Below are 19,547 nucleotides of genomic sequence, written 5' to 3'. Positions count from 1 at the left end.
TACTGAGGCCTGTCCTCCTCATCTCTATGAAGATCCATCGTATCTTTGGTGCCCAAGTGCCCCCTGCCGGGGGAGCCCTAGCCTGCAGTCGCTGAAAAAGAAGCTCCTTCCAAGGCTCAGCGCTTGGAAGCAGCCCGCGAACAATAAGCTTCCCCAGTAAGGCTCTACTCTGATCAACTGGATCTATAATGCCCAAGCCCCCTTGGGCCAGCGGAAGAGTATTAACTGCCCAAGCAACCTTAGCCCGGGCTGGCTGACCATCCCGCCCAGACCAAAGAAAGTTCCTGATCAGCCTCTGTACCTGGCTGATGCAAGAGCTCGAGAAGATCCAGCAAGACGTGATGTACCACATGGTCACTAAAAACACCTGATTTGTCACCACCACCCTCCCAGCCAAGGATAGCCGAGCTGTACTCCAATACAAAAGCTTCTTCCGAATGCTCAGAAGAAGCGGGGCGATCTGCTGCTCAGGTGACAAATCTAGTCCAATCTGGCATCCCAAATACTGCACTGTTGTGCCAGGAGGAATCCATCTAAAACCCGGGTCCGGGCTCCATGCTGGAGTGGGAGCGCTACTGATCCAAAAGGCCACTGTCTTGCGCCAATTGATCAATGCTCCCGAAGCTGCACTAAAAACCTGTAGCGACTGCTCTACCCTCTGAAGATTGGCCTCCTGACCATGCAAAAACTATCCCGTGTCATCAGCAAACTTAGCATCGAGCAGGTCCTCACCCCTGATTGGGAGCTGGAGTCCTCTCAAACCAACCTCCTCTGCCGTCAAATACATGCTCATAGCCTCGCAAAGAAGAGAAAAAGAAACGGGGCGAGAGGACACCCCTGATTGGGAGCTGGAGTCCTCTCAAACCAACTCCTCTGCCGTCATTTACATGCTCATAGCCTCAGCAAAGAAGAGAAAAAGAAACGGGGCGAGAGGACACCCCTGACGGACTGATCTGGTCAACTCAAAACTCGGCCCCCATCCTCCTGCCATCAGCACCACCTGGCTACAAGCTGTGGAGTATAGAGCCGCCACTCCTCGAATCCAAACTGGCTCAAAGCCTAGGCGAAGCATAGTGCCCTCTAAGAAACCCCAATCGACTCTATCGTATGCCTTCTCAAAATCGAGGAGCATCACGACCAAGTCCTCACCGAGAAATCTAGCTCGGGCCGTTGCCTCCCAGAAGGTGAAAATGTTGTCAAGGATACTGCGCTCCTTGACGAATCATGTCTGGGTAGCATGAATCAACTCCCCAAGGAAGGGCTAGATCCTCAAACTCAAGGCCTTTGCTAAGACCTTGTAGACAGTATTGAGGATTGTAATAGGTCTCCAATGCCGAATATCATCTGACACTCCCTCCCCCTTGGGGATAAGAAAGATCAAGCCCTTTGAAAAGCTCTGTGGCATCACCCCATTGTCCAAAACATACTGAAAGCCCCTGTGGAGGCCTGGCCCCAAAAGGTCCCAATAACGCATAAAAAAGGCAGGCGTCAATCCGTCCTCCCTAGGGCAGCTATGGCGCGGAAGGACCCTCAAAGCCTCAGCAAGCTCAACCTCTGAAAGAGGCTCACCCAGAACTGTGCGCATACGATCTGTGACCCTCCTCTGCACATGGGCCCAAACATTCTGTCTGCAAGCATCCCGTGCCTCCGTGGCTGGCTCCGCTGAAAGCAAGTCTCTATAGAAATCAGTGGCAATGGCTCTGATCTCCCCGGGCTCAGTGGCTACTGATCCATCCTGCCTCCTGAGCTGGCGTACTCCTGCTCGAGCATGGCGGGGTCCAAAAATCTCAAAGAACTCCCCAGTCACTCTATCACCAAGCTGCGTCCATTGAGAGGCCTGGCGATGATAGTAGAACTCATGTCTCTGCTCCTCTACCTCTCTAACCTCCTGGCGTGCCTGGCTCAGCTGGGATGCCACCCACTCACATGTAGGCTACTGCTCCTGAAGGCACTGGAGCGAAGCAAGGCTACGTCTCAAACGACACTCCTGCTCTCGTGTGTCTCCCAGCCGTGTCAAGGCTACATCGTGCAAAAAAGAGCTGAGCTCGATGAGTCTGGCCTGCTGCATTCTGGTCAGAGCTCTGGCTATCATGCCATATCCTCTCAATGTCCTCAGAAATACTAGGATCTGTAAGTACCCTCTCTGGGATCCTCAACTGCAAGTTGGTCTCCCGTGTCCTCTCCTCAAGTGTCAAAATAACTGCCGCATGGTCTGAAAAAGAGGTGCCAGCGAGAATGCCAACGGAGCCCCCACGCTCCCCGAACCTGTCGCCCACATAGAAGCGATCAATCCGTGATAGATTAGTCCCTCCCTGCCGGCAATCCGACCGAGAAAAACTAAGACTGTCCTAAGAGCGGGAGAAAGCCTCATGCTGCCATGCATCAGTGATCCGCAGTGTCATGCAAAATCGCTCCCAAGCTGCAAGCTTCGTGCCGTGCACTGTAACATGACTGCCTCCCACCCTATCGGCCGGGTCCTCAAGCATGTTGAAGTCTCCCCCCTGACACACCAATGTGCGGCCTCTGGCAATGCATCCGTAACAAGGGTCCAGAACTCTGCTCTGGCACTAGCATGGTTGGGCGCATAGACATTGAGCACGCCAAAGAGCTCATCATGCATCCTCAGAATGACATACTGTGCTCTACCAGGCACAATGACCCCGCGATCCACAATGGCCTGTCGCCAAACATCCGCAATGACCATACATACTCCTCCCTGCCCACCCAAGGGGCCAAACCTTGCAGACCAAAATGTGTCCCATCTACCAGGCATCACCGAACTGTATCTCCGGATCCTGCTCTCACTCAAATGGTGCTCCTGCATCATCAGAATATCAATACTGCCCCAATTAGGCATCTCTGAAGCTCCTGCCTCAAGCAACCACGATAACGTACATAGTGTGCGCCGCCAAGGCCCTATACATTCCATGAGATGATCCTCATGGATGCCCTGCTGAGGTGGAGGCTGTCTCAGCCATACGGCGGGCCTTCGCAACAATCGGCTTGGATGGAGAATAGTCCCCATCCGAGCGGCTACGAATCTGTCCACCCGTTGTGCTGCAAGAATCTCAGATCAGGCGCCAGTGGCTGTGTCCCATGGCGACTGCCTCCCGCTCAGAGAGAGCAATCTCGTGTATGCATACATAACCAGGGTCGTGTGCGAGGTCTCCCACTATGCGAACCACCAAATGTCGAATCCCGGAGGCATCCACACTCCCAGTATCAAAGAAAAAATGAGCCAACTCCCAGAGTCGGCCTATCACGTCTGTCATCTCCAGATCGCTCACATGGTGAGAAAACTCAACTGCGTGAGTCTTCAAAATGCTAAGAGCGAGATCCAGAGTCCACTCCCGGTCGCTAGGGCCACAGAGAGGGAAGGAGAAGGCCACCGCTGAATCAAGTGCCTCCTCCCCTCGGGCCGGAGGTATCACTACATGGGTGCTGGCTCATGGGGGCCCTCCGCTCCAAAAAGCCGTGTGAAGGAGTAGTCAAAAGCCTCCGAGCGTTGTCTAGTGTCGAGACTACTCAGCCGACTGCAGATAGAGGATATCCGTGAAGCCCGAATCGGCATGGTAAGTCTCCTCTGCGGTGCTCGAGCAAGGTCGGTGCTCGGTGCCCGTCGGACTGCAGGTGAGCGCCAGGGAACTGCCAGGGCCTCACGGGGAGCTGAGGCGAGCGAAGGGGGAGGAGGGGGGGGAGAAGGGGGTGGAGAAGGAGCTGTTGACAAAACCGGAGCGGGAGCGGGAGGAGGCGAAGGTGGAAGCGAGGCGGGAGGGGGGGACGGGGGAGGGGGGAGGGGGGGGCGGGGGCGAAGGAGGGGGTGCTGGCATCTCCTGGTCCTCAGTCTGCACTAGGGTCTCCTCCTGGAGGGGAGCAAAGCTGTGCCTCACTGGAACCCAGTGATGTTGAGACTGTGGCTGCTACTGCATCGGTCTCTGGGCGTGCTGCTGTGGCTGTCTCCCTCTACGGCACCCCTGTCCAGGCTGCCACTCCGAGGTCTCTGTGGGCTGAGCATGTGTCCCGGAGGCTGCCTGCCGAGCTGCATCTCTGGGCGGGCCATCAGGGGCCTGCTGCTGCGGTGAAGGTTGGGGTCTCCTGCGAGGGCACGCCTTGGCCATGTGGCCGAAGCACTGGTTCGGGAGCCCCGAAAACTCCACTCTCTGCTCAATCCATCCCCCCCCCCTATCCTAGGTAGCTGAATGACCTTCGGAAGGGAGGAGATGCCAGGAACCAAAACTCTGACAGAAGGTAGCCCAGCTGCTCTAGCCACCACTAAAGTTGCTGTGGGGCCAGTCTCAAGCACCGAGCCCACCAATGCTCCTAGCCTAGAGAGGAGCGGAAGGTACTCGCGGCGGAGTCTAGGGAAGCAAACTGTGACATGGAATAAACGCTCTCCCTGCTCGGCCGCTGCTGGGTCGAAGCCATGCCCGAGCGCCCCTGATGTCAAGGGGACTCATGGCTAGGACCTGGGCCACGCTCTGGGCTGTCTCGAACTCAATCTGGTAATGTCCACGGCCTAGTAACTGAACGTCCAGGATCTTGCCCACATCTGCAAGAAGGCGGGCTTGGAGAAGATCCCGGATCTCCCCTCTGCTGGGGCAAGTGCCGACTATACGGCAGATGGTGGAATGTGCCTGGAGGCGTTCCACCTCTGCGACGAGGCTCGCTTCCTCTTCTGGCGAAAGAGAAAGTCTGATGGGGGTATCCTCAGGGGCGGGCGAGGGGGCTACGGAAGAGTCCCTCTGAGGTGGGGCGGGAGGAGCCTCCATCAGAGTCTGAAGCTAGGTCGAAGGCGAATCGAATGCGGAGAGTCCTGCAAGAGCCGAGCTGCACAGAAGGCGGAGGGGGAAAGGGGGAAGACAGAGAAAAACAGAGGGTGCGGAAAAAACACAAAAAGAGAGGAAGGGGCGTAAGGCGGCGGCGAAAAAAGCAGAGAGGGGGGGGGTGGAGGCAACGCGAAAGGGGGGTGGGGGGGAGAGAGGGCGGAGGTAGGCGGAGGGGGTGGGGCGCTGAAGAAGGGGAGAAACAGGGGGGCGCGAAGGAGCAGGGGGCGGCGGGCGCTATAGAGCTAGGGCGGGGGGCGCGAGAAGACCAGGCGGGGGGGGAGCACGCGAGGGCGGCGAGAACAGGGCAGGCGGGAACAGACGCGAGCGCGAGCAGGGGGGAAGTGCGTGCAGGCTGCAGTGCGAGGGGGGGGGCGGCTTTAGCGAGCTCCCTGTCACTCAATACAGTGGACTATATAGTAATTGCTCTTGCCACCGAGCAATTGGAGCATAAATTGCAGCCTTCTAGTAAAGGAGACCATGCGTTCAAGGGCAAAGAGAGGCTGGTCATAACCAGCAAAAGAGCGGACAGCATGCTAAACCTTTTGTGAAAGATGTAAAGAGTGGTGGGAAGGCTGAAAATATGCAGCCAAAGGATGCCTCTCAAAAAAAGCACAAGTTTAGCCTCACTCCTGAGGAAAGGGAGCAATATGCCAAGGAGGGTAAATGCTTCTCATGTGGTAGCAAAGATCACATGTTTAGGTAATGCCCACAACGTAAGAAGAAGGAAAAAGAGAAGCAACCAAAGGTAAATGTGCATGCCGTTCCCGACGTACAAGGGAATACAAAGTATGACAAGAAAGAGAGAGTCGTATGTAAAGCATGGGGACAGCTCAAAGATCAACCCGCTCTCTTTATGTTTGATGATTGTGCCACAAATAATTTCATTTCTATGGAAATGGCGATCACCTTGGGTATTGAAATAGGGGACATGGGACCCCAAATAGAATTAGAGGCCGCATTTGTGGATAAAGAAGTGCAAGTAACCTTGATCATTGGGAAGTTGCGCATACATATCAAAGGTTACCTCGACCATCAGAACTTTTTGGTTGCAGCACTCGATGGATGTGATGTATTGCTCGGGAAACCATGGCATCACCGTATAGAGCCATGTAACGAGCATAGAACCAATAGCATTACTTTTATGCATAAAGACCGCATGCATGTTATAGATGCTGGTCATGAGGGAGACTCCATCCTAGTTGTATCTCATATCTAGATTAATAAAGCAATGAAGAAGAGTGTTTCCGCGTGCTTGCTCTTTGTTCGTGATAAGGTTGAATGTAATGATGTATGTGTAGATACTCTCACAAGTGAAAGGCTGACATTTTTAAATACATACAAGGATTGCTTTGCAGATGCATTACAAGAAGAGTTGCCTTCTGAGAGACCCGACGATCATTGCATTAATTTGGTGTTGGGTAGCTCCCCACTAAATAGACTTGCATATAGGGTAAGCGGATCACAGCAAGAGGAGATTATGAAGCAGGTGATGGAGCTTTTGGACCAAGGTTTGGTTCAGCCAAGCTCTTTGCCATATTGCTCACCGTGTCCTACAAAAGGAGAGATCGAGATCAAGCCAGTGCATGAAGAGGACCTCATCCAGCAGTTCGAGTCGCAAGAGAGAAGAGCCAAAGAATACAAGATCATACGTAGCCAGGACGAAGACACAAACAGATGAGGTTTGTGGTGGAAATGATACATCTTGTCCACAAACCCTATTGTATGTCTAGGAAGAACTATGGAATAGTGAAGTCAACAGAGGCTGGATGTACCAAAATCCTGTACAATAATCTGAAAGATGAGATGGAGATGCTGACAAAATAGATCAGCAAAACAAAGATTGGAGATTATCTCAAGGCCCTCATCTGGAACAGTCTTAGAAAAGCTGGAAAAAGCAGGGGAACATGAGTTGGCAAAGCATATTGCAGAAGAAAACAAGGAAGAGTGTTGCAGAAGTGTTTAGCGGAAGACCCCAAGGAGATCCAGAGGCTTAGGAATGCCTTGAAGGAAAGAGAAATCAAAGCAGAAGAGGACCGCAAAGAGATGCCACTCCCGAAGGTTGAGCTGCAATAGCATGAAAAGATCCACGTACAGCAAGACACCAACAAAGACATGGCAAAAGAAATTGAAATCTTGAAGATGGCAATGGCTAGGCAGGGGCAAGAAACAAGACAAATCAAGGAAGGACTGGATCCAGCCACTGCCAAAGCCACAACAACCCAGCAGAAGGCAGACGCCATGCTTAAGGAGCACCTGGAGGTGGTGAAGAACATACATGCAAGGGCAGACAAAGACAAAATCGAGCTGTTCCGGACAAAGGCCAGGCTTGCATTTCATGAAGCCAAGACCCATGCAGAAGTGTATGAGCTGGATGCAGCCAGAATGGAGGAATAGGAGGACTCGAGGAGCATGCAGTAACCAGTTGAAGAGCTCCAAGAAGTGTGGGAGGGATACCTGCTCAAAGCTGTAATAAAAGCACCCACCCCCACATGCAAAGAGTTGGTTATATGCAGCAAGGATCCCGAATCTAGACAGAGGCAAAGGACAACAGGGTGTGCTATTGCTAAGCACTCAGGAAACAAGGAGATAGTCAAGAGAAAAACGCCAAGCGGGGAGCTAGCAGCACTGTTGATGCGGAAGGAGTGAAGGAGCAAAATGGCAAACTACAAAAGGAGGTGGAAGTCTAGAAAAAATAAGTTCTAGAACCTGAAGGCCGAAGGCAGAAGGTTCAACACGTGGTGAGTCACGGAAGGAGAGCTGTTCTGGATGTAACAGGAATCCCTCTATACGGATGGGCCTGGAGCTGTGGGGACAAGAAAAGAAAAAGAAGCCAGAGAGCCATGTCTATGATGGTGCACCTATTGCCCTGGGGTACACAAAACTCCATGCCTTGTTGCACGCATGGGGATGGATGCTATGGACAGGGCTAGGCAAAGCCATCTGGAAGCTTAAGTGATCGAGTGGATCACAGGAAGCCAGAAGAAAAGGCCGGAGTCTGGCAGTTGGTCAGAAAACAAAGAAGGGCCTACGAAAGAAGGTACATTACAAGGAGGAACATTGAGTTAGTATATGGAGGCAACATTGCAGAAGACCCTAGTTGCAGTCAAGACTGGGCAGGCCTTAGCAGTCCAGACTGAAGACCTTTCCAGAACATGAAAAATTGAAGATAGAAAGTACGTCGAGTTGAGTCCACCGGGCGTGCCAGGTGTTGGTGGGTGAACCAGTCCTAGAAGTTTACCACCAATGGTCCACCAACTTAGCAGTAATGGAAACATCATGAGGGGGAGTTCTTGTAACTGTCTTGTGCTAATGGGTAGTACCCGGATCTGGATTAGAAGAGTGGAAGTGCAGTATTCTAATGTGAAGTTGTTCTTTGAGTAATGTATGTGAGGACTAGTGGAGTCCTGTGTGCATTGTTGTGTCCTTTGAAGTGCAGTTCCGGAAGACACCCTCTTTACTGGTGTTGCTCAAGTTTGGTTTCTTTGGTCGTGTCATCTTATTATTGCGTGCTCATGCCTTCTTTGCACTCTTGTCTGTTCCATCCTGATGTCCACTGGATATTAGTCTAGCTCACATGGCCAATCCCAATGCTTCCCCCACGAGTATGGCATTAATCGTCACTTTATGACGTTGGGCATAGACGGATAGCTTGGCTAGCTGATGCTGGCTAGGTGGGGAAAGCAAGGAGGAGAAGGAAGGTCAAGGCCAAGGTCAAGGGGGGGGAGCACGGGTGCACACAGGCGGTTGAAACCAGCTCGCAAACAAGCCGAAATCAGGCGCAAGCAAGATGCGATCAAAAAGTGCAAGAAAAAAACACCTCAAAAATTTGGGCAAAACATGTTTTGGGAGGTTTGGTCTATCTTGCGTTTTTTTTGTTTCCATGATGTTCCCCCTGTTTGTCGGATGCGTGTGTGGTGGTCAATTTTATGAAGTAACCCATGCCATGTGTGTGTGTGTGTGTGGAAAAACAGATTGGTTGATTAAATGCCATGACTGGTGGACTCTGGCTGAGCATATGGTTTGCCCCTGCCTGTCAGATGTTGGCTGCCCAGCCCTCCAAAATGTGTGGGAACCATCAACACAATGTGCATAGGCTCACAAAAGTAAGAGTGATCTCCTTAGTTTCTGTTTCTCACGCGGGCACATGTTGCCAAGACTCGCCCCTCTTAAGGTGAGGGTGATGGCCAGACCAATCTGTGCAATTTTTGACCGCAAGCAATCCTGTAGTCAACCTATCCCTCTTTGCCTTTGAAAATATTTAGATGGCCTTCCATGCACCTATAGAAGAGGCTGGCCCCATCGCATCACATGTGGAGTCAATTAACATGTGCTTGCCTGTCTGTGTCAACCTGAGTGCTTATGAGAGACTGGCATACCAGATCTAAGCTAGTACCAGGACTTGATAGAAGGGAAAGGTGGAATCCTAATGTCTGCCTCAGTGAGGATCCATCTCAAGTAATCTGCAAATCTCATTTGTACTTGGATAATATGAGTCTCCCCTCTACGACAGTTGCCCCAAGTCTTGAGAATTATGAAACCATGCTTAAACATAGTTAAAAATCAAGTTTCTGAACTGCCCTACACACGATGAGGGAAAAGAAGCTCTGTGCTAAGAAGTGGGAAGGAGCACCTGATTTATTGCAGTTTCTGCTCACATGATATGTTGGAACCTTGGGTTTTGAGGGCAGTCAACCCAATATTTTAAATGAGCAGCAGGTGTACTTCAATGACTGACAAACTGTCAGTTTTGTGTTTTGGCAGTTTCAATCATTCAGAAAAAGAGATTTTACAGTCATCTCACGTCAACATTGTGAGTCATTTATGGCTTGAAGATAGTGTTAGAAAAAAAGAGAGGCTCTACATCGGCCCGTACTTGTTGAGGTGAGACTTAATTGTTTCTTTGTAGTGTGCTGTCCTGGTGCAGATGTTTTCCGTTTTTCTTGATATTTGGATGCACCATGTCAATGTATTGCTAATCAACCCTCTAAAAAGCATGCCTTTCTTTAGTTATATTGGAGGAACACCAGGCATCTTGTCTTGGGACACATTTAGAGAGTCCCTCTTAGACCTCATTGAGAGGCTTTTTTTTTTCCGAGAAAAGATCCTTTCATTAGTTATGTAAAAAACGCCCGTAGGGCTACAAAAGAGATCTCTCTTGCTCCTAACAGAGAGAAGAGCAGTGAATACATCATGGCAGCCCGGGAGACTCTCCCTAGGTGCTGCAAAATACAAGCATCAGTCTAAAGAATTGAGCGGCTAAATCATACAATAGGGGGGGGGAAGAGCCAAACAGGTGGCCTGTAGTGCCAACGGGGGGATCCCGTGTGTAGGGTGTAGAACGGGCCGCAGCGCCAAGTGGTGTGAAAGGCCTGGCGCCGTAAGATCGCCTCATCCGAGTCTCCCCGGATGCGGTCGTACTGTCCTCGCAGGGTGTGGATCAACTCCTGCCAAATCCCCCGAACAGTCTCTGCTGGTGGCTCTAATCTCCCCTCAAAGGCCGTAAAGCACCGGGCCCTCCAGGTGAACCGTAAATCCCTCTCCTGTGTCCAGCTGGCGGATGAGAAATCCGGTGCCGGAACCAGGCGAGGCTGGCCCCTAATAAATCTGATGGCCTGACTGCCCTGCTCCATCTCATAGCCCATAGCAGGCCCTGACGAAGTCGACCAAGCAGCGGCACCCCACGTAAACATACCCTCTGGAGAGAGGGGGGCCAGAATACGCAGCATCCGCAGCCAAATCTGCTGTGCCTGAGGGCAATCCCAAAGGCAATGTCTCTGTGTCTCCATAGGGTGGCCGCATCGGACGCAGGCCGCCGGAAGACCGCTGTAAACAAGCCAAGTGCCAACTGCTGAGCCCCTGTGGGCGACCAGCCACTGAAAAGCCGAGATCCTGCGGGCCTGCCGACTAGCCCAGAGCCGAGCCCAGAAATCCTCCAGGAACTCCTGTGATAGTCCCTGCAATCGCCAATGCCCCGCTGCCGCTGGAGAAACCGTCCTCCTCGCCGTCAAAATATGCCGTCCCAGCCGAACAGTATACTGGAAAAAGGTGATCTCTGTGACCTCAAGGGATGCATAAGGATCATGCCACTCGTACTCCCCGGGGTCCCACTGTAGCCGGGCCAAGGGGCGCGCTGCATATGCCCATATGCGCCAATCCGGGAGCACGTCAGCAGGTGCGGGGTCAATATGCCACTTCCGAGAAGCGGCAGCCACTACCCGAATCCTCTGAAAATTGCACTCTGCAACCAAAGGCGACTCCACCTCCACTCTCTAGAGTCTGCCCTCATCCTGAATCTCATAATAGAGGCATCTGCCATCCTCAGTGCTAGCTCTGACAGCAATCAGGATCTGCAACTGTGTAAAGGCTCCCATCCACCGTGGGGCCACTGGCTCGAGAGGTGTGAACCACTCCTCTGTAAGTGCCTCCTGAATATCATCCCTCATAATCAACCCCCCTCTGAAGTGACTCAGCCTCTCCACCTGGGTCTCCTCTGGTAGATTGCAGAAAGCCTGCCAGTCTCCAAAACTACGAGCTGGGCCTGCCGCTAAAGGTCCCCAGGCTAGACGAGGCCGAGAACCCAGCATATGACCCTGCTCTGTACGAACCGCTGGGCTCCAGATGAGCGGCTGCCTGGCCCGCTCCTCAACACAAGAAGGAGGCCGCTGAGAGAGCCCCGGTCTCAGCAGCTCCCAAGCTCTCAGGATACTCAAAGCAAATCTGTCCTCCCATCCTCTACTGAGGCCTGTCCTCCTCATCTCTATGAAGATCCAGCGAATCTCTGGTGCCCAAGTACCCCCTGCAGGAGGCGCCCGGGCCTGCAGTCGCTGCAAGAGGAGCTCTTTCCAAGGCTCAGCGCCTGGAAGCAACCCCCGAACAATAAGCTTCCCCAATAAGGCTCTCCTCTGATCGATTGGATCTATAATGCCCAAACCGCCCTGAGCCAGCGGAAGTGTAATAACTGCCCATGCAACCTTTGCCCGAGCTGCCTGACCGTCCCGCCCAGACCACAGAAAGTTCCTGATCAGCCTCTGTACCTGGCTGATGCAAGAGCTCGAGAAAATCCAGCAAGACGTAATGTACCACATCGTCGCTAACAGCACCTGATTTGCCACCACCACCCTCCCAGCCAAGGATAGTCGAGCTGTACTCCAATACAATAGCTTCTTCCGAATGCTCAGAAGAAGCGCGGCAATCTGCTGCTCAGGTGACAAATCGAGGCCAATCTGGCATCCCAAATACCGCACTGCTGTGCTTGGAGGAATCCATCTAAAACCGGGGTCCGGGCTCCATGCCGGAGTGGGAGCACTACTGATCCAAAAGGCCACTGTCTTGCGCCAATTGATCAATGCTCCCGAAGCTGCACTAAAAACCTGGAGCGACTGCTCTGCCCGAATAAGATTGGCCTCTTGGCCATGCAAAAATAAGCCCGTGTCGTCTGCAAACTCAGCATCAAGCAAATCCTCCCCCCGGACTGGGAGCTGAAGTCCTCTCAAACCAACCTCCTCTGCCGTCAAATACATACTCATAGCCTCCGCAAAGAAGAGAAAAAGGAAAGGGGCGAGAGGACACCCCTGACGGACTGATATGGTCAGCTCAAAACTCGGCCCCCGACCTCCTGCAATCAGCACCTGGCTGCGAGCTGTGGAATACAAAGCTGCCACCCCTCTGATCCATCCTGGCTCAAAGCCCAGGCGTAGCATAGTGCCCTCTAAGAATCCCCAATCAACTCTATCGTATGCCTTCTCAAAATCGAGAAGCATCACGACCAAGTCCTCGCCAAGAAATCTAGCTCGGGCCGTCGCCTCCCAGAAAGTAAAGATGTTGTCAAGGATACTGCGCTCCTTGACAAATCCTGTCTGAGTAGCATGAATCAACTCCCCCAGGAAGGGCTGGATCCTCAAACTCAAGGCCTTTGCTAAGACCTTGTAGACAGTATTGAGGATCGTAATAGGCCTCCAATGCTGAATGTCATCCGATACTCCCTCCCCCTCGGGGATAAGATAGATCAAGCCTTCTGAAAAGCTCTGCGGCATCACCCCAGTGTCCAAAACATGCTGAAAGCCCCTGCGGAGGCCTGGCCCCAAAAGGTCCCAATAGCGCATAAAAAAGGCCGGCGTCAGTCCGTCCTCCCCTGGGCAACTATGTCGCGGCAGGACCCTCAAGGCCTCGGCAAGCTCAATCTCTGACAGAGGCGCACCTAGAACTGTGCGCATATGGTCTGTGACCCTCCTCTGCACATGGGCCCACACAGTCTGTCTGCACACATCTCGATCCTCAGTGGCTGGCTCCGCTGAAAGCAGGTCACTATAAAAAGCAGTGGCAATGGCTCTGATCTCCCCGAGCTCAGTAGCTATCGATCCATCCGGTCTACCAAGCTGGCGAACTCCTGCTCGCGCATGACGGGGTCCAGTGATCTCAAAAAACTCCCCAGTCACTCTATCACCAAGCTGCGTCCACTGAGAGGCCTGACGACGATAGTAAAACTCATGTCTCTACTCCTCTACCTCTCTAACCTCCTTGCGTGCCTGGCTCAGCTGGGACGCCACCCACTCACATGCAGGCTGCTGCTCCTGAAGGCGCTGTAGCGAAGCAAGGCTGCGTCTCAGCCGTTGCTCCCGCTCGCGAATCTCTCCCAGTCGTGTCAAAGCTGCAGCGTGAAGAAAAGAGCTAAGATCAATGAGTCCCTGGGCACACTGGCCCGCTGCATCCTGGTCAGAGCACTGACTATCATGCCAGATCCTCTCAATGTCCTCAGCGAGACTGGGATCTGCAAGTACCCTCTCTGGGATCCTCAACTGCAAGCTGGGCTCCCGTGTCCCCTCCTCCAATGTCAATATAACTGGCGCATGATCTGAAAATGAGGTGCCAGCAAGAATGCCGACGGAGCCCCCTCGCTCCCCTAACCAATCGCCCACATAAAAGCGATCAATCCGAGATAGATTAGTCCCTCCCTGCCGGCGATCCGACCGAGAGAAACTAAGACTGTCCTGAGACCGGGAGAAAGCCCCATGCTGCCATGCATCAGTGATCCTCAGTGACATGCAAAACCGGTCCCAAGCTGCAAGCTTCGTGCCGTGCACTGTAACATGACTGCCTCCCACCCTATCTGCCGGGTCCTCAAGCATGTTGAAGTCTCCCCCAACACACCAATGTGCGGCCTCTGGCAATGCATCTGTAACCTGAGTCCAAAACTCTGCTCTGGCACTAGCATGATTGGGCGCATAGATGTTGAGCACACCCAATAGCTCATCATGCATCCTCAGAATGACATATTGTGCTCTACCAGGCACAATGATCCCTCGATCCACAATGGCCTGCCGCCATACATCTGCAATAACCATGCATACTCCTCCCTGTCCACCCAAAGGACCAAACCCTGCAGACCAAAAAGTGTCCCATCTACCAGGCATCACCGAACCATATCTCCGGATCCTACTCTCACCCAAGTGGTGCTCCTGCATCATCAAAATGTCAATGCTGCCACCAACCAGGCATCTCTGAAGCTCCTGCCTCAAGCAACCTCGATAACGTATAAAGTGTGCTCCGCCAAGGCCCTGTACATTCCATGAGATGATCCTCATGGATGCCCTGCTGAGGTGGATGCTGTCTCAGCCGTACGGCGGGCCTTCGCAAGCGGCTTGGATGGAGAGTAGTCCCCATCCGAACGGCTGCGAATCTGCCCACCCGGTGTACTGCAAGAATCCCGAATCAGGCGCCAGTGGCTGTGGCCCATGGCGACTGCCTCCTGCTCTGACAGAGAAACCTCGTGTATACTCACATATCCAGGGTCGCGCGCCAAGTCTGCCACTATGCGCACGACCAAATGCCGAATCCCTGAGGTATCCACACTCCCGGGATCCAAGAAAAAATGAGCCAACTCCCAAAGTCGGCCTATCACATCAGTCACCTCTAGATCGCTCATGTGGTGAGAAAACTCAACTGCTTGAGTCTTCAAAGTGCTGAGAGCGAGCTCTAGAGTCCACTCCCGATCACAAGGTCCACATAGAGGGAACGAGAAGGCCACCGCTGAGTCTAGTGCCTCCTCCCCGCGGGCCGGAGGTATCACTACATGAACTCGAATGGGTGCTGGCTCATGGGGGCCCTCTGCTCCAAAAAGCCGTGTAAAGGTATAATCAAAGGCCTCCGAGCGCTGTCTAATGCCAAGGCGACTCAGCCGACTGCGGATAGATGAAATCCGTGAGGCCCTAATCGGCATAGGTCTCCTCTGTGATGCTCGAGCGAGGTCAGTGCTTAGCGCTCTCCGGACTGCAGGTGAGCGCCAGGGAACTGCCAGGGTCTCCCGGGAAGGTGAGGCGGGCGGAGGGGGAGGAGGGGGAGGCGAGGGAGGTGGAGAGGGAGCCGCTGCCGAAACCGGAGCGGAGGCGGGAGGAGGCGAAGGTGGAGACGAGGCGGTGGGAGGGGACGGGGGTGGGGGGGGTGAAGAAGGGGGAGCTGGCATCTCCTGGTCCTCAGTCGCTGCAGGGGTCTCCTCCTGAAGGGGAGCAAAGCTGTTCCTCACGGGAACCCAGTGAGGCTGAGACTGTGGCTACTGCTGCAGCGGTCTCTGTGCGTGCTGCTGTGGCTGTCTCCCTCGGCGGCGCCCCTGTCCAGGCTGCCACTCCGAGGTCTCTGTGGCCTGAGCAGGTGTCCTTAAGGCAGCCTGCCGAGCCGAATCTGTGGGCGGGCCATCAGTAGCCTGCTGCTGTGGTGAGGGTCGAGGTCTCCTGCGAGGGCAGGCCTTGGCCAGATGACCGACCTGCCTGCAAATGAAGCACTGGTTCGGGAGCCCCGAGAACTCCACTCTCTGATCTATCCACCCCCCCCCTATCCTAGGTAGCTGAATGACCTTAGGAAGGGAGGAGATGTCAGACACCAACACTCTGACCGAAGGTAGCCCCGCTGCTCTGGCCACCACTGAAGCTGCTGAGGGGCCCGTCTCTAGTACCGAGCCCGCCAATGCTCCGAGCCTGGGGAGGAGCGGAAGATACTCCCGGCGGAGACCAGGGAAACAAACTGTAATATGGAAGAGGCGCTCTCCCTGCTCCGCCGCTGCTGGGTCAAATCCATGCTGCCAAGGTCTGAAGAAAGCCCGAGCACCCCTGATGTCCAGAGGACTCATGGCAAGGACCTTGGCAACGCTCTGGGCGGCCTCGAACTCGATCTGATAATGGCCCCGGCCCAGGAGCTGTACATCCAGGATCTTGCCCACATCTGCAAGAAGGCGAGCCTGAAGAAGATCCCTGATCTCCCCTCTGCTGGGGCGAGTGCCGACTATACAGCAGATGGTGGAATGAGCCTGGAGGCGTTCCACCTCTGCAGTGAGGCTCGCTTCCTCTTCCGGCGAAAGAGAAAGCCTGATGGGGATGACCTCGGGGGCGGGCGAGGGGGCTGCGGGTGAGTCCCTTTGAGGCGAGGCGGGAGGAGTCTCCATCAGAGTCTGAAGCTCAGGCGAAGGCGAGGCGAATGCGGAAAACCTGCAAGAAACGGGCTGCACCCAAAGAGGCGGAAGACCGGATGAAAATGAAGAAAAACAAAACCCCCTGGGGGTGAACAACACGAAAGAGGAGGGAGAGGGGGAAAACGAAGGAGAAGCCCCGGGGGGGGGGGGGGGGGGGGGGGCGGCAACAAAGCGAAGGCGGGGCGCTGCTGAAGGGGGGGGGGCGGGCGCGAACAGGCGGAAAGGAGGGGGGCGAACAGGCGACAGAGGGGATGGGGGGGCGAACAGGCGAAGAGGGGGTTGGGGGCGAAGAAACGAAGAGGCGGGGGACGAAAGGCGAGGAGGGGGGAGGCGCAGCAGCGAGGCAGGAGGGGGGGGCGCAAAAGCGAGCAGAGGGGAGCGAAGGCAGGCGGGGGGTGAAAAAGCGAACAGGCGGAGAGGTGGGAGGCGCACAGGCGATAGAGAGAGGGGGGGCGTGCAGGCGGGCGCACAATGCAGGGTGGAGGCGGGAGCTTCAGCGAGCTACGGGCTCTTCGGTTTTTTTTGATGACCTCATTGAGAGGCTTATGGTATCACACCTGACATTCAGAGGACTTTTTGACAGGTTATGACACTCTTAGAGTAGGACACAGACATCCTCCTTTATTTGACTTTCTCTTCCTCATCCTTCCAAGGAGATGTGCTATCACAGTCAAAATCCTCTATCCTTCCGTGCACTCCCATAAGTAATGGTAGACTGTCTGTGAAGCTCCTGCACATCACGGGCATGTTGGGCTAACACCAATATACCGATCTCCACTTGTTGGTGGAGACTACCAAGAGGCTAGAATGTACTTCAAGGGCTGTGGAGAGAGCGCAACCAGTTTATGAGAGAGTGCTATCATGGCATCTTTTTCACTGCCACTCATATGGGACTTGTTGGCAGCACAAGGCACCTAATTGGTTGATATTTCCTCCTTGTTTGTTTGAAATCTGCCTTTTGTATATTTTTTCATCCTTATTAGAGCTCTCTTTTCCGGGAAAAAAAATGCTTATAACTAAATATACCCCTAATGTTAACTCTTACAGAAAAGAAGGTGTTCTCTTTGCAAACGACTCTAATGCCTCAAGCCAAAGTGATGTTGCTATCAAAGTACCTACTAACACTTCCAACTGTGCTGACGGTATGACATGGAATTTTAACAATCATCCAGTGAAGAAGGAAACCTGCTTGCCTGCTGTTGAAGAGGGTTCAGGGTATGATAAAAAAAGGAAAAGGCCATGTAGGAGTTATGTGAAGTCTCCCAAATGCTCTGTCGGGGGTGAAACCTTGAAAGAAAGAAAGATGTCGAGAAAGGAGGAATGTGTGAAGGCTATGGAAGACACTGTCAAAGAGGATTCTTGCTTGAAAAGGGAGAGTGAAGATCCGGCATTGCAACCAGATAGAAGAACTGAATGTGATATTGCATCAATTCTGACTGACACAGTTGTGTTCGAATGTCATTCTAAGCACACAATGTCACAAGTAGCGTGGGAATCAGAATGCCTGCAGGATATTGCTCAGGTATATCTGGGGAGTTTCTGTAGGGAAAGCTCTAACTCTGTGGTTGACAAGGGACTGCACAGCTTCCCTGAATCACACCCAATTGAAACGGTTCTCATGCAAGATGATCTGAAGGCAAAGGAACTCCCAGTCCCTACATGTATCCCAAAACGAAGATTTACTACAAAAGGTTTGTTTTAGATTGCCTTTTTCTCTTGCTTCAATTGAAAGGTAAGTGACAAGCTGTTTTTTGTGATACCATATCTTCCATTTGATCTTGCAGATTGGCTTTGAAGTTGATGAACTAGCTTTGCCACTACCTTTTCATCTTAACAAAGTCTACAAGGGCAATACCAGATACCATCAAGTGATTGTTTGCTCTTGATGTATCGTGAGGTATCCCTTAGAACACTGCTTACTTAAAAGTGTTTTTCAGAGCTGCTTTGGTGAGCATCAGGAGCAATGCAGCATGAACATCATTCAGGTGGCGCTCACAAGTGATTTGGGAATGATGTAAAGCAGATGTTTACGGCAAGCGACAAGGTAAAAACATTTGCTCTTAGCTTTAGATGTTCTTGAGGTGTTCAATAGGCAAAAGCATATGTACTTAGGTTGTGTTCATTAGGTAAAAGCCTATGCACTTACATTGTGTTATAAAATACAATGTCATATAGTGGAAAGGAGCTTGATAAGGACGTCTGCCACAATGCAGTAGAGAAGGTTTGATGGAACGAGATCGAGTGGGATTACTGTGCTCGTTGGTCATCACCAACTGTTTGAAAACACGAGGCCAATCAGGCCGCAAGAGGCAACCCAGTCTGATAATTGTCTGGTCATAGAAGGATCTTGTATTGTGTATGGCATTTGCAGCTCTAGCTTCGGTGCGTTTGGTCAAGTAATCCACAGCTACTTTGTATATTGTGCTCTGAGTGTGATGAGCAGCAGGATAGGATGTAAGAGATGGGATTGCATGCTGGCCAAGATGCTGGCATAAGATGGGTCTACTATGAAAATATACCCTTCTTCAATACATTGGCTGGCTATAGGTTGCTGACGCTTTTAACTATTCCTCATCTCCAGCTCAGTAGGTCATATCTGTTTTATGACAGAGTCTGGTGCATGAAGGGCTTCTTGGGAGGATTGAGTTTATGAGAGACAATCTGTTTTATGACAAACAGTCTGGTTCATCGAGTTCTTTGCTTGGGAACAAAAACTCATCATAAGAAAAGTTCAACAACACAGTTTTCCAAATCAGGCTTCTGTATCAATGTTGTAGATAATGCTTGAAGCATTCTGGCCAGTGTGTTTATATGAAATAAGTTTTTGGAGCTCCATACATTCCATTGTGTGTTGTTTTAACTTCAGTAAAGTGCCAACTTGCCTCCCTCCACTATCCTTCCAACATCACTGTTGGTGCAACCTTAATTTTATACGAGATCTTCTGTGCTAGTAATTAGGCTTGCAATGTCATGGTGTGCCATCACATGTAGTGAGTGCTAGGTGCAGACAAGGTTGTGAGTGTTAACATCCGTAGCCAGGGTGCAGAGGCTTTCAAAAAACATGGGTTTGCTTAGGATGGCCGGGTTCACACTATTCATCCTGCTGCTCATCATGGGTCCTGTTCATCCTGCTCATATGAATTTACAGTCTCTTGATAGGACCCATGATGAGTATGTCCAAGAGATTGTATGCCCAAGAGGCTCTCATGGGCATCACTAAAGTAGAGCTGCTCAAAAGCAATGCAACATGTAAATTTACAGGA

The 19,547-nt window shown here is 52.4% G+C and overlaps 1 protein-coding gene across 2 annotated transcripts in view; it reads left to right on the top strand.

Annotated features, from left to right (window-relative positions):
* Nucleotides 1-19,160, top strand: part of LOC147616975 (DNA ligase 4-like) — a 74,113-nt gene extending 54,953 nt beyond the window's left edge. Inside the window, exons 16-19 of one of the 2 annotated variants that reach the window (XM_086776621.1) lie at nucleotides 9,588-9,707; nucleotides 17,332-17,975; nucleotides 18,069-18,328; nucleotides 18,498-19,160. In XM_086776621.1, the coding sequence (XP_086632747.1) occupies nucleotides 9,588-9,707; nucleotides 17,332-17,975; nucleotides 18,069-18,079 (775 nt within the window). In that variant the 3' untranslated portion in view covers nucleotides 18,080-18,328; nucleotides 18,498-19,160. Of the gene's footprint in view, nucleotides 1-9,587; nucleotides 9,708-17,331; nucleotides 17,976-18,068; nucleotides 18,329-18,459 lie in introns of both variants that reach the window. The other variant, XM_086776620.1, reaches the window with a different exon arrangement.
* The last annotated feature ends 387 nt before the right edge of the window (nucleotides 19,161-19,547 follow it).

Source organism: Cibotium barometz, chromosome 37 (genome assembly GCF_041138505.1).
Source record: "Cibotium barometz isolate CiBa-2024 chromosome 37, ASM4113850v1, whole genome shotgun sequence".
NCBI lineage: Eukaryota > Viridiplantae > Streptophyta > Polypodiopsida > Cyatheales > Cibotiaceae > Cibotium > Cibotium barometz.
This window is presented reverse-complemented; position numbering and strand designations above follow the sequence as displayed.